Here is a 13,588-nt window from a genome sequence, read left to right as displayed (position 1 = left end):
GAATTATGTGATTAAATACTGTCTATAATGCATTTACTATTTCATTTAATTCTCAAAACTGTCATGGAAGATCTCAATATCATTTATTTTGAGATAAAATTGTATAAAACAAAATTTTATTTAAAAATTTTATAAATAAATAAATAAATAAATAAATTTATATATATATATAAAATTTACTTTGAGAGTCTCCAGAAAACTGAATACCAGCCTATGGATAGTAGGCTTAAAAGTGTTAGAATTGCATTTTTAGTCCACATCTGCCCAACACAAAAATCAGGCTTCTTCTATAACAATTATATATTCTGTCTCTGTATACTTACAACAAATTCTATATTTGTAATTAAGCTGCTTGTAGTATTGATAAATTGGATATATCAAATTTGTACTGTATGTATTAACATTCTAGGGACAAATTTCTATTTTTAATTCAGGAAAATACTAACTGTGGACCAAGAAAATGGGTTACATTTTAGTGAATCCTTTCCTTACCTTTCATTGCCATTTCGTACCTGATCACAGGGACAGTTTTAAAAGTCAGAAAGGAAGGATTATTGCAACATACAGTGATTTAATGTACAAAGTACTTGACAGGTCAATTATGCCATAAACAAATGGCTCTGCATGATTATTTCCTTTTGGTCAATGATAACATCCAAGGCCACACACCTGTGATTCATATCCAAGTCATTTTATTCTAAAGTCTGTGCTTTTTCTACCTGGCCCTTTCATGGGTAGTTGGAAAGAGATTTCCCCTCCACATCTTCTTCCCACTATAAGACAACTATCCTCTCTAGCTATAATTAGGAACTACTGTTTTGAGCAGAAAACATTTATATTGAAATGGGCACTGACTTTGGAGTCGTGCAGACCTGGGTTTACTTAAATCTTTGCTCTGCCACCTACTGGTGTGTTGGAGAAGATAATGTCTGAGTTTTCAGTTATTTTTCATTTATACACTCTGGAAGGATCAACTCTTAAGAGATCCACCCTGGCCTGGTCCATCTCATAGCCACCCCAGGGTGCTTCCACAGAGCTGGAAGTAAAGCATGAGTATTTTTTTTTTGGGGAGGGGGGTGTATTGACATCTCATTTACCAATGTATGCATTTGATGTCAAAGAAATTAAGTTAATTTTCCAAACTCAAAACTTTTGCAAAAACATGAAATTTCTATTTTACAGTAAGGTTTATGTAACACCAGTTCAAATGCATTTCTCTAAAACTACTCTAGTACTGCTCCTTTGGAATTATTTTAGTCATCCCTAACGTGACTTAACCAAAGACCTTGAATCAAAACAAACAAAATTTCAAATGACTAACTTTTAAATGGGTGAGACAACAAATAGTCATAATTGATGACGGGTGCTGTTAATCCTCAAGAAGACACTTTGTCAAAATGTGTCTTCTGAGACATCAGTTGTTCTAACTCAGAAGCTTCAAAAAACAAGACTGCACAACAGTACAATAACAGAAGCTTTTGCATCTTAAGCATTCCATAGGCCTAAGCCTGACAGATGCAAGGCAAAGCATCTTCCTACAAACTAAATGGCCTCCAGTATTTCTATCTAGTTGAACTTTCAGAGATAAGAGCCCAAGACACATCATTATTACATATACACCATCTTGGCTCTGGTTGCATTAATGATTTCTGAAGAGTTCAATACCCATCCAAGTCCAAAGCTGGAAGAACACATAAACTGGTATGGTAATTGGCAAGAGCAGACTGTAAAGCACAGGCTGCAGTGCTAGTGCAGTGCTGTGGGAAGTTTGCTTCAACAGAGGCGGAATGGAACAGTCCTGCTAAGGCGACCAGCGGAATAAGGACAGTCAACGTAGGAGGAGACAGAAACATTTTCCCCACTCATTACCCGCCTCCCTGATTTTGAAAAGGTATATAGCATTAGCAACATTTAAGTGTTGTGTGTTTTCTTCAATTAAGATCTAGTGCTGCTCCAGTTCTTCTTGCTTCTTATTTTGATGTGTCATCCCAGCTGCCTGTGGTGTCATATCAGGAACGCCATCAATGACTGGATATGCTATTCCCAGCTCTTCATTAACCAATTCATGTGTCGGTGCTCTTATCTGAGTGGCTTCTTGGAGAGCGGGCACCCCCTGGAACTTCAGCAGCGCAGGATCGAAGGCCCCGGGCGACTCCTCCGTGCTCCTTCTCCCCTGACCGTGCAGGGGGCCGGCGTGAGTGCGCCACTGCACTGCTCCACGTCCTCGGTCAGCCCTGGCTGCGCTCACTGCCCTCAGTCCGGCTCAGCAGAAGTGGGAGTCTTTATACCTGATGGGAAGGGTCCAAATTTCCCTCTTTCCAGTTTAAGAAAACTGCCCCACTCTCTCAAACTTCCCCCAAAGTTTTTTCCTTCCTCTCTTGTTGAGGACACCAACTATAACCACCTCATATGCGCTCAGGTTTTCCTAAAAGCTGGTAAGAAATATTGTCTTCAAGTAACTTTGGTTTTGGAGCCCTGAAAATCCGTATAGAGACTAGAGAACACCTCCTTCTGGCAAGAACAGAGAAAATATGGAGCAAAATCTACAATATAACGTTTCAATGTATTATTTTATCATATATACTTCCTCCAAAATTGTATGTATATACCTTTTGCAAGCACTGTGTTAAGTATATATATCTATGAATACTTATATTGATAAGTGCATTTATAGGTTTTCAGACATGAAGATCCATATCTATTTACAGGATATAAGCATTGGTCCCTTTTTAAAGGGGCTCTGATCATCTGCCAGTATAAATGAATATGCTGATTTGCCCTTACAAACTTGACAGCAGGGTCCTAGGAGAAAAGGGAAAGGAATTACTCTGGGGGATCCGAAGAAGCTCTGTGACTCCAAGACCTGAAAGGAGGCCCATCTTCTGGCTGGGTAGCTTTTAGGATGGAGCCTCCTGAGGAGGTCTGGTTGTAGTCCTTGGAGGTGCCTTCTCTGAAATCATTGTGCCCTGTTTATTCTCTGAGCATCGTCCCCTGCTCTGCCATCGGGATCCTCCTCGTGAAGGCTGTGTGGCCTGGGAACTACTCTCCTTTCCAAGCTAAAAGGAGGAACCAGACTTGTGCCTAAGTAGAGGGCACTGTCTTTCATGAGCTCGTGTACTGAGTACATGCTTGGCGCAGGCCCCTACAGAATCTCGTTGGGAGCTACAGGTAATGGCTGTCCCTGTGCCTTATCTGACACAGAATTTAGTTGGTAGAGTACAAATAATAATAAAAACAATAAAAGCTAACTCTTATTTAGTTGTTATTGTGAGCTAGAAACTGTTCCAACTCCATATTTCCATATTTACATGGAAGATGCCAACATTATAAGAACCCCAGCTTCAGAGAGCACTAATGTGAAATAGGAAAACAGTAGTTGGTTTCGTCTTCAACAGACTCCAAGATTAAATTAATTGATGAGGCAATTCAAAGACCAGATCACTTGGCTCCCTTTCTGACATGGAATGAATCACCAAAATTCTCAGAATGCAATATGTGATTCTAAACTTGACTAGGCACACGTCCTCACGCTCACCTTAAATCCCAATTAACATTTACATTTGTTCTAGTACACAGAATGTCTTAAGAGCCATACATTTCCATCAGCTCTCTAGGGTCCAACACAAGACTCTGTCAGGCAGGGGTAGTGAAAATCATCCCAGACAGATGACTGAACACACAGCTTGTTTAAGTTCCTCTCCACTTACTTTTCCAGTTATGCCAGTGGAATGGCATATTCCTCATTCCATCTGACAGTCTGTTACACTACTAACTTACTGTTACCAGTAAGAAGTACAGGAACTAAATAAGGCAAGCTCAGATGAGTAGCTGAAAGGGATTTTGGTCAAATTTGTCTTGGTTATTCATAGATTTCCAGATAAATTGTCTGGAAAGCACATACTTGTATTTTGAATCCTATAAATCTCCCTTAAGTCTTGGATCAGGGAGACAGATTCAAGGTTGCCGCCTGTCTCCTTGCCAGTTGATCTTGCAATAAAACTCTTTCTTCTCTCAAAATCCTGGTGTCATGGTATTGATGAGCTTCTCTACTGAATACACACTCCATGCAGCCCTCACAGAATCTGGTTGGGTGCTATAGGCTATGGCTATCCCTATATTTCATGGTATTAGATTCTACACACATTGGGCAGCAATTCCATTATTCGGTATCGCTTCCCCCTCAGCCTTGCAAATGATAAGAAATGTTACTTAAAAAAGGAATGCTCTTAAAATGCGCCATTTTAATGTTATTTAAAAATGTTGATGTACCGTTTTTTTCTATTCTATTGTATTTACCCTAATATTTTCCACATTGAGCAAGTTTGTGCAAAACAACCTGGTAAGCACTGGGAAGTAGGCTGGGATATAAACACAAACAACACACTGCCCTTCCTTTCAACAAATTACCTGCCATTAGAAGAGTGAAGCTTAGATAAGGTAAAATATGGAAGTACTATGAAAAAAAGTGTAATGCTCTATGGAAATTCAGAGTAGGAGAACTATCTCACAGACGGAAATAAGTCAAATTTACAAGGACCTGGAAAATGGTAAAATTTTGTTAGCTAAAAATAGAGGGGAATAAAAAGTATGAAAGAGCTAAAGGACAAAATGTTCCTCTCATTTAGGGAACAGATAGTTCCATGTATTTGGGGGAGGGGGTCAGGATGAGTGGGAGGGGACACCGGAAAGTCAACTTTGGACCTGAATCAGGAAGATCCTGAATGCTACTATTAGTTTATAGACATTATTACCATAAATATGAAAAGATACACTAATTATAGAAATAAAATTAATTTGTAAACAATGGGAAACCATTGAAGGATTTTAGTCTTAAAAATTACAAACCTTTTTTTGTGTGCTCAGTGAGTGCCAGTCACTGCACTAATATATAGTACACATATTCTCTTTCTGTTGGTCAGGAGGAGAGACATCTAGAGATTTTAACCAACTCCAGTACAGGTGCTTGGCTCACCAGCAAAAGCACAACTCACACAGAGTCTGATGGAAAGACATTTCACTCACAGAAAAGAGATAAAGCAGGATCAGATAGCCAGCAGCTCTCCATCATGGCCAAAGCAGGGGGGTGTTTTACACACAGCAGCCCTCTCTTGTATTTGTGTGCTACCATAGTAGAAGAACTCTATTTCCTCCAAGCCAGGAACACATATAACCCTGGAGTATGAACTGGATGTCACAAAACACTCCCATCAGTGTCTGCCTTATCTTACTCAACAAGATATTTGTAAGGTCCATGCATAGTATTGCATGAATCAGAAATTCATTTTTACTGCTTAATAATATTCTATTGTGCATATATACCACATATTGTTTATTCATTCATCAGTTGATGGACACTTGGGTTGGTTCTATCTTTTGGCAATTGCGAATAATGCTGCTATGAATATTTGGTGTGCAAATATCTGAGTCCCTGCTTTCAATTCTTTAGGTATATATCTGTATACCCAGGCACCTTTTGAAACAGGTACTTGATGAAGCCATACAGATGGTGGTTGGGAGTGTAAGAATAAGAGAGTAAGCTTAAATAAAACCTCATTTGTATTTATAATATAATTAAGGAGAGAGAGAGAGAGACAGAGAGAGAGAAAGAGAAAGGGGAAGGGGAAAGGAGAAAGGAATTTCCATTTGTGGATACCTGCTACCCCTCAGACATTGGGACAGGAACTTTAAATGAATGATACATTCATTCATCATATCAGTCATCTGCTCAAAAGTCTCGATGACCCCTACCTTACCTGAGTAAAAGGCAAAGTTCCTCCCTCATCTACAAGGTCTTACAAGACCTGGTCACCCATTTCCCTGCATTCTGAGTGGCCTCCATGTTCTTCTCACACTCTCCAGTCATCTCTCACTACTGGGTTTTTCTTTTGAACATTTAAGCTGTTTGATATGCACTTCCTTTAAATATTCATATGACTCTCTCTCGCTCTCTCCCCCTCCAATCTTTGCTAGAATGTCACCTTCTTATAGACATTATACTGACAACCTATTTAATATTATATACATGCCCATCTACCTGGAACTTGCCCACCTCACTCTCTTCACTTTATTTCATAGCACTAGTATTACCTTTTAATATACTCTGTAGTGTATATTGTATATTCATATTTATTTATATATTTATTAATTTTCCCTCAACAAGAATGTGACAATTTTCCTAGTTTTCTTCACCTGTTATATTCTTAGAATCATGTCCAGCACATGTTCAGATGCTCGTGAATATTTATTGAGTGTCAAATGAATGAATAGTCTCACAACCCTTTATTTTTTGCATGGGCAGGCACCACGAATTGAACCCAGGTCTCTGGAATGGCAGGCGAGAACTCTGCCCGCTGAGAAGTCACAACTTTTGTTAGCTATGTTTTATTATCTCTGAGCCAGAGACTCAGAGTGGGGTTGTCTGCCCAAGATCCCTCAGATGATCAATTACACTCAGATCCAGAATTTGAATCCAGGTGTGTCTGGTTTCAAAGCTCATGCTGTTTTCAGTCTATGTTCCTAGCTGGAATAACCTGTGACATTATTTATATCCAGTTCCCTTTCCAGTAGAAGTTTCAACTCTGAAAAGTTACAGCAAAACTACATAAACCAAAGCCCCAGTGAGATCTGCAGGACTAGATGGTGGGACATCAGTGCCTTTGGTGTCAAATAAGATCTCAGCCAGAGTGAGAATGTGGGAATTAGTGGGACAGTCCTGGAATCTTGTGATACTGTTAGAAGAAGCAAAAGTTTCTCCGTTAGGAAAGTAAAACTGCTACATCCAGTGTGTTTTGTGCCTGGTAACAGGATTAGCATGAAGAGTGTGAGGCCAATTGGAATCAGATCTGTGTTCAACTGGTGTTTCCCCCACTCAACTTGTAGATGGATGGATGGTGGATGGATGGATGGATGAGTAGGGCAACTATTTCTAGTTGAAGGATAACCATCTGGATTGAAGTTACTATTGGGCACAATGTGTCTGTTCACTGTCTGACACATAATAATTGAACATTAAATGGTAGGTATCATGAAGTAATATGTGAGGTAAATATATAGGGTGAGGCATGCTTTTTCAAACATGCACTCCTGAAACAAAATAGTGTCAAATATTTAATGTTTCTTGCCAGAACATTTCAAGACTTCCAGGACAAAAAGTAGAACCAAAGGGTAATTTTTATAACTCAAATTGAGTTGGAAAATTAAAAAGACTGAGTTTTCAAGTGTAAATGCGTGAAGCAATATTCCAAGATTGAATTTAATATGGAAAAAAATACAAACATTTGAAGCATTCCACAGAGTAGCCAGCATGAAGCCACCAACAAAACCATGGAAATAGTTTGGAAATACTGGGAATCAATTTGTACCCCCACATTCATAAGAGCCTTTTTATGCCTGTTGTTCTCTAAGTGGAATAAGGGTACAAAGATAATTTCCACAAGATTATATCCATAAGGGGATTGTTGGGGAAGAGAAAGCTCCCAGATAAAAAATCAACTGGATGAGAAAAGCAAATCAGATTTTGAAATATTTTGAGCTTCCTGGAAATTTTGCTAAGTCTACGCATCATTATGACTTGAGTCAGATTTAATCCTCTCCTTTCTGTTTTAGATTTTTATGTTTTCTTTTTTACTCTCAAATAAATCACACAATAGCACTAGCCCAGAACTGACATGTGTTATGTTTGAAGTTTGGCTATAAATGTACAACTAGATATTTCAAGATTCAGGATCACATGAATTTTTTAAGCTTGCTACTTAGCCAAAATTTAATGTAAACTTCTTTGTTATTTTAGGAATAAATTTTAAAGAGAAAATAGTTCAACTTTATGTTACCTAATGTTTATTAATATTAAAGGTATATTAATATAAACCAATTGCCAAGCCAGAGCAGCATCCCTGGATCCTTTAGGGCAATAGCCCTGGACTAGAACCAGGGTGTCAAATTCAATTCTATCTTCGCTTTTATCCCACTCCCTTGCCCCATCCTGGCAGAAGTGTGTTCCTGAGCCTGCGAGCAACTTTTCTATTCTTTAGTTTCCTATCTGAAAAAGCAGAGCACTGGACTGTGTTCCGAGAGCCCTCACTGTTCACAGAAGTTGGGGCTCTTACTGGAGAAGGGAAGATGAAGGAGACATGATACAGGGAACATGACATAGGTGGGATCCCCACATCCATCAGAGCACTTTTGCTTTCATCTGGTTTGCAGAGATGTCTTTCAAAAAGGAAAAATCCTTACAAAAATTTGTAAACCTCTGGATGGAATGATGCATAGATGCCTGCCAGGTTAAACATCTTACCAGACTCTTCCAGGGTAACTCTGATGCGATTTCTTACCCAGATAGTGACTGTGAGGTTCCATGAGTTGACCTGATCCTTGTTCCCAGGTCCCAGTGGAGTAGGGAGGGCAACCACTTCACACTGACCAGATTCCCTGGTAGCCAGGTTGCGTCCCACCCGTTGACTTATAAAGCGTGGTCTGTATTTAGTTTCTAGCATAAAGAGGTCCTTTCACTATTTTACTTGCCTGTGCTGGAGTCACTGTAATTGCTAGGATTCTTAGTTTCCCACCCCACCCTCCTCTGGATGGCTGTGAGAAGGAAGGATTTCCTTTTCATGAGAACTACTTCCAATTCCTCTTGTGCTCTCAAACCTACAAGTTACGTCACATAAATGAGGAAATTGTGGTTAAATGAGTTCAAATGAATTCAACAACAATCACAGCCTTATTTACACATAAGATGTTTTAGTGTGGTGAAGAAAACAGAATCAGTAAGGTCAAAAATCAAACTTGACATTTGGGGGTAGGTAGAAAACCCCATAAAATGCTAAAGTGAAAGAATTCAGGCAAGTGTTTCTCCACTTTATGTCTCATTTAAACACATTCAAGGAGAAGGGCAAGGGATGAGTGGATGAAGCTATTGAGGCAGACCCCCCTTTTGTTTCCTCACAAAGGGAGCCCACCAATTGATTTGATGTGGAACAAATGTACATTTTTTGTTATATAGCCACATATTTCCTTTAATGTGCATACAAAAAATAGTCCACTGAACTACGATTTTACAGATGTGATGGCTTGTAATGATGCACAACTTTGAGTGAATTTAAAGTAAAATTAAAGAAAATACAAAAATAATACTAGGGGTGGCAATGAGATTTGGCAAAAATCACGGAGGAGTTAGGAGGATCAAGGAAGGTCAGGTAACTTGAGGCTAGACCAGCTCCAAAGTCTCTCCCTCAGAAACTTCTGGCAAAGTTAATCTGCAACTTTATAAAGACTTCTATTAGAACCATGTTAAGGTATGCCATAAAATATTGGTTTCCTCGTTAAAACTCCCCCACTTAGTAAGTGGTGCACAGAAGATGCTAAATCAGAATCTCTTGAATGGATGGAGACATAAACACATGAATGACTGCATAAGTGCAAGAATAAGTAAATGCTGCCCAGCTCCACAGGGCACAGATGTGCCCATGTCTAGGGGAAGGAGGATAAACATAAGAGTCATACTTGGTCTCTCGCCAGCACCTGACTTATCTCACACATTCTGACAGGTTTCAGTGAAGGATCCTATTTGTCCCATGACGCTGATGGCGGGGGTCTATTTAGGGTGAGGGGTTGCATTACACTCCACCTGTGGTCTCAGAAAAAGCCCCTCAAATCCTAGGCCTGAATGAAGATTAAGAGAATCTATGGTGCTATTGAAATGCCGAAGGGAACCCTGTAGAACCCAGGAGAGTAACTGCAGAGGGCCCAGGTTGCCGAATGTTGGTCAGTAAAGGGGCTGACTAGCCATGAGCATACTGTGTCAGCAAGTCTGCTTTCTGCCTTGGGAGCATGAACCCACAGTACTGCATGAACAGAAGAATCGAGCAGCAAAGTCCATTAAAAAAAACAAAAAGCCATGGAGCACTCCATGACCTGCACATATAATAAGGGTCTTTCTCAAATAAGAGACAAATGAATTGCAAAAACAACTGTTTACATCAGGGAGTATATCTCCTTCGTACATATTCTCTTTGATTTTAATCATGAGATTACAAGACTAAGCAAATACAAATCATCTGCTGGAGTCACCACTTCTGATAAATGCTCGGGCTGTTTATTGCTAATCAAGAGGATATTATGAAACATGAGTCACACAGCCTCCGGTTTTCCAGAAGTGTAGCACTCTTTATAAAAGGAGAACTTCTTGGCCTAAATATTGGAACAGCCAGCAGGTAAGGGAACCACTGGTTGTCTCGCACTGGGAAAGAGAACACAGACCAGCATGTCCAGCCTTCCTCTGTTGCTGCTGCTGCTCACCGTGGGGTCTCACAGCTTCCCAACGATTTCAGAAACACAAGAGCAAGATGTGAAAACAGAAACAGTCCAGGTAAATGCTGAATTTCACATGCAAGAAATGCAAAAGTCTTTGGTTTGCATTTTCCCATTGTAGTGTACTGGACAGATTAAGGATGGATTTCTTACTAGAGAAATATGTATATATTTTCTACCAGAAATATCATACCCCCCAAAAATGTGTCTAGCTGTGCTAGAGGTGAGAGGGAATTAAAGGAACAGTATACAAATCTGACTCTGCAAATTGTAACTCTGACTTCATAGTAACTAATAGCAGAGAGATTTCTACTCCAAATTTGCATTTTTTCCCCACCAATAATAAGGAGTATAAGGCTCATGAAATCGAAACACAAAGCTTCAGAAATAGTGTCTGCTTTAGCTAAAAATTCATGTTGTCCCTTTTTTTCAGAAAACTGAGAAAAATTTTACATCCAGTATTTCAATAATTTTATCTTTTATCAGAAGTACCTAGAAAACTACTACGACCTGAAGAATGATGGGGAACAAATTGAAAGGCAGAAAAATGGGGGCCAGGTGGTTGAAAAACTGAAGCAAATGCAGGAATTCTTTGGGCTGCGAGTGACTGGGAAGCCAGATGCTGAAACCCTGAAGGTGATGAGGCAGCCCAGATGTGGGGTGCCCGACGTGGCTCAGTTTGTCCTCACTGAGGGGAATCCTCGCTGGGAGAAAACACATCTGACCTACAGGTAACCAGACTGAGCACTAGAGTGAGATGACTACTTCCCGTCAGAGTGGTAAGAAAGAAGATCCAGTGTATCTTTATTTTATTTCATTTTAAGGATTGAAAATTACACACCAGATTTGCCTCAAGCAGATGTGGACCATGCAATCAAGAAAGCCTTTCAGCTCTGGAGTAATGTCTCACCCCTGACATTCACCAAGGTCTTTGAGGGTGAAGCAGACATCATGATATCCTTTGTCTGGGGAGGTAAGCTCTTGTATCATGACAGTATTTGCCCCTTAGTTTCATCTTGCTGCCAAAGCTACTGAGCTTTGTGGCTAGAATTCCTTGTTTAAGAGGAGTGCTCATTTTGTAGGCTAAAGGAAGGAAACTATATCACATTTGGTGGGAAGTCTTTTGGGTCTTCTAGCAAAGCTACATTTTCCCTCCTGGGTTTAGCCTAAATAAGAACCAAGAGGGACCTTTGTTGAATTCTGTTTCTTCAGATCATCGTGACAATTCTCCCTTTGATGGACCTGAGGGAAACCTTGCTCATGCTTTCCAACCCGGGCCAGGTATTGGAGGGGATGTCCACTTTGATGAAGAGGAAATGTGGACCAGCAATTCCAGGAGTGAGTCAAACAGTTTTTGCCTCTATCTACTCCCCCTCTTCATGGTTCTCAAAATATTTGTTGATAACTGAGAGAATGCATTAGTAGATGTATGTATTTTTCTACTATTCTTAGAAAATTATTGATACATTTAGAAAAGTATAAGGGACGGTTAATCTGTTATTAACAGCATCTTACTGGCTACAAAAACACCACTCTAAACTTTCTACTAAGAAAATATTGAAAGCTTAATGTTTTATTTCTGGGTGTCTTTAACTAGGACACACCAAAAGGCAACAGTAGTAGGAAGATTGTGTGAAAATTATGAGAGCAGAGGCTTTTTGTATTTTCCAAAATTCCCAATATTAATCATGTAGCAGTTTTGTAAATAAGAAAAAATACAAAAGGCTAATAGAATTCTATTGCTTCTGTGTGAAATAATATGGACCATCTAATCAATGCAAGATTGACTAACATATGCTGGACTGTCAGTCAACCAAGTTTGTCTTTTGACTGTATCAGTGTAATCACAGAGTTGAGTCTTTAATGTGTCTCTTCACAATTAATAAAGGCATTCCTCCCTGCCTTCAGAAAAAAAGTTTCATGTATATTTCAAAAGTCACTGAGAAAATGGAAATGTTAATCCTTGTGGAGTTGTAGATTACTTCTTAACTAAATGCCTTAAAAACTGAATGCATTTCAAATAATTGCAAATTGGTATGTTGGCTTTTTTAGATTACAATTTGTTTCATGTTGCGGCTCATGAATTAGGCCATTCCCTTGGGCTCTCTCATTCTGCTGATATTGGGGCTTTGATGTTTCCCAGCTACATCTTCAGTGGTGAGGTCCAGCTGTCTCAGGATGACATCAATGGCATCCAGGCCATCTATGGTGAGTGTAAAGAAGACATAAAGGGAATATTACACCCATTTCAGTAGAACAGCCACTAGCTGTATCCTTGAAGAAGTTGTTTTTCATTGCTTGTGTTTTTGTTTGTTGATGTACTTTTTAATTCCAGGCCAAACTAATTCCAAAACTGTTGTTTTCTTTAGGACCTTCCAAAAATCCCACCCAGCCAGTAGGCCCTGAAACCCCAAAAGCATGTGATAGTAAGCTAACCTTTGATGCTGTAACTACAGTCCGGGGAGAAATTATATTCTTTAAAGACAGGTAAAGAAACAATTACTCCTTGTGTTCTGTATTTATAGTAATGACAGCAATTATTTTATGTGTCTGCACTATGTGCCAGGCCAGAATCCTATACTTCTCATATTAAGTATCTGTTTGCAATTATAATTTTATGGTCATAATTGTTTGTATTTGTACAATATAGTTGAGTTATAACAATTTTGTTTTCCCACATGTATTACGTCATTTGATGCTCAGAAAAGTACCATTGAGGTAGAAAAATCAGTTAATATAATCCCACTTTACAAATCATTTTACAAAAGGCAAGAGACTTTGTAAGGAAACAGCATCCCCAGGTGACAGAGCCGAAATTGGTCTTCTGACTGTACCCTCCCCCCAAAGTTCTTTTCCAGATGCTGGTCTTTCTGATAAGCATGTTAGCATTTTATTAAGAGAAATCTGCCCTTTTATTAGCACCATTTCGCTGATGAGACTTATGCAGTCAGGAACCGAAAAGGGCAAGGCAACCATTTCACTATCACCCCTTCCATCCTGGAAAAGACAGCCTACTCAAAGCCTGAGATCCTGACAGGTCTCTGCTACTCCCAAGAAGCCCGGGAAGGGGAGAGGCATTACTGGGGAAAACTCCAAGGACCCATAAGGAACCCCTGCCTTGGGCAGATATGGGCAACTACAGAGTGGTGCTTCCCTCCTCCTGGGAGGGGGATGTGTGGACTCAGAGCACCCGGAGTCTCTTGCAGAATGGGCTTGTTCTCCCTAAAATCCTTTTCACTAAAAGGTCAGGCAAAATCAAAAGCACTCTTTTTTCGTGAAG

General features: G+C 39.6%; 1 protein-coding gene and 1 pseudogene across 8 annotated transcripts in view; one reads left to right on the top strand and one right to left on the bottom strand.

Annotated features, from left to right (window-relative positions):
- The window catches only part of LOC143644309 (interstitial collagenase-like), a 60,777-nt gene that overhangs the window by 41,952 nt on the left and 5,237 nt on the right, over nucleotides 1–13,588 (top strand). For 7 of the 8 annotated variants that reach the window (XM_077113131.1, XM_077113127.1, XM_077113132.1 and 4 more), the window contains 5 exons: nucleotides 10,795–11,039; nucleotides 11,133–11,281; nucleotides 11,521–11,646; nucleotides 12,361–12,516; nucleotides 12,678–12,795. In XM_077113131.1, the coding sequence (XP_076969246.1) occupies nucleotides 10,795–11,039; nucleotides 11,133–11,281; nucleotides 11,521–11,646; nucleotides 12,361–12,516; nucleotides 12,678–12,795 (794 nt within the window). Of the gene's footprint in view, nucleotides 1–10,128; nucleotides 10,367–10,794; nucleotides 11,040–11,132; nucleotides 11,282–11,520; nucleotides 11,647–12,360; nucleotides 12,517–12,677; nucleotides 12,796–13,588 lie in introns of those variants that run through there. The other variant, XM_077113128.1, reaches the window with a different exon arrangement.
- Nucleotides 1,640–1,853, bottom strand: LOC143643350 (phosphatidylinositol N-acetylglucosaminyltransferase subunit Y-like; annotated as a pseudogene).

The sequence above is a fragment of the Tamandua tetradactyla genome, chromosome 8, assembly GCF_023851605.1.
Source record: "Tamandua tetradactyla isolate mTamTet1 chromosome 8, mTamTet1.pri, whole genome shotgun sequence".
Lineage (NCBI taxonomy): Eukaryota > Metazoa > Chordata > Mammalia > Pilosa > Myrmecophagidae > Tamandua > Tamandua tetradactyla.
This window is presented reverse-complemented; position numbering and strand designations above follow the sequence as displayed.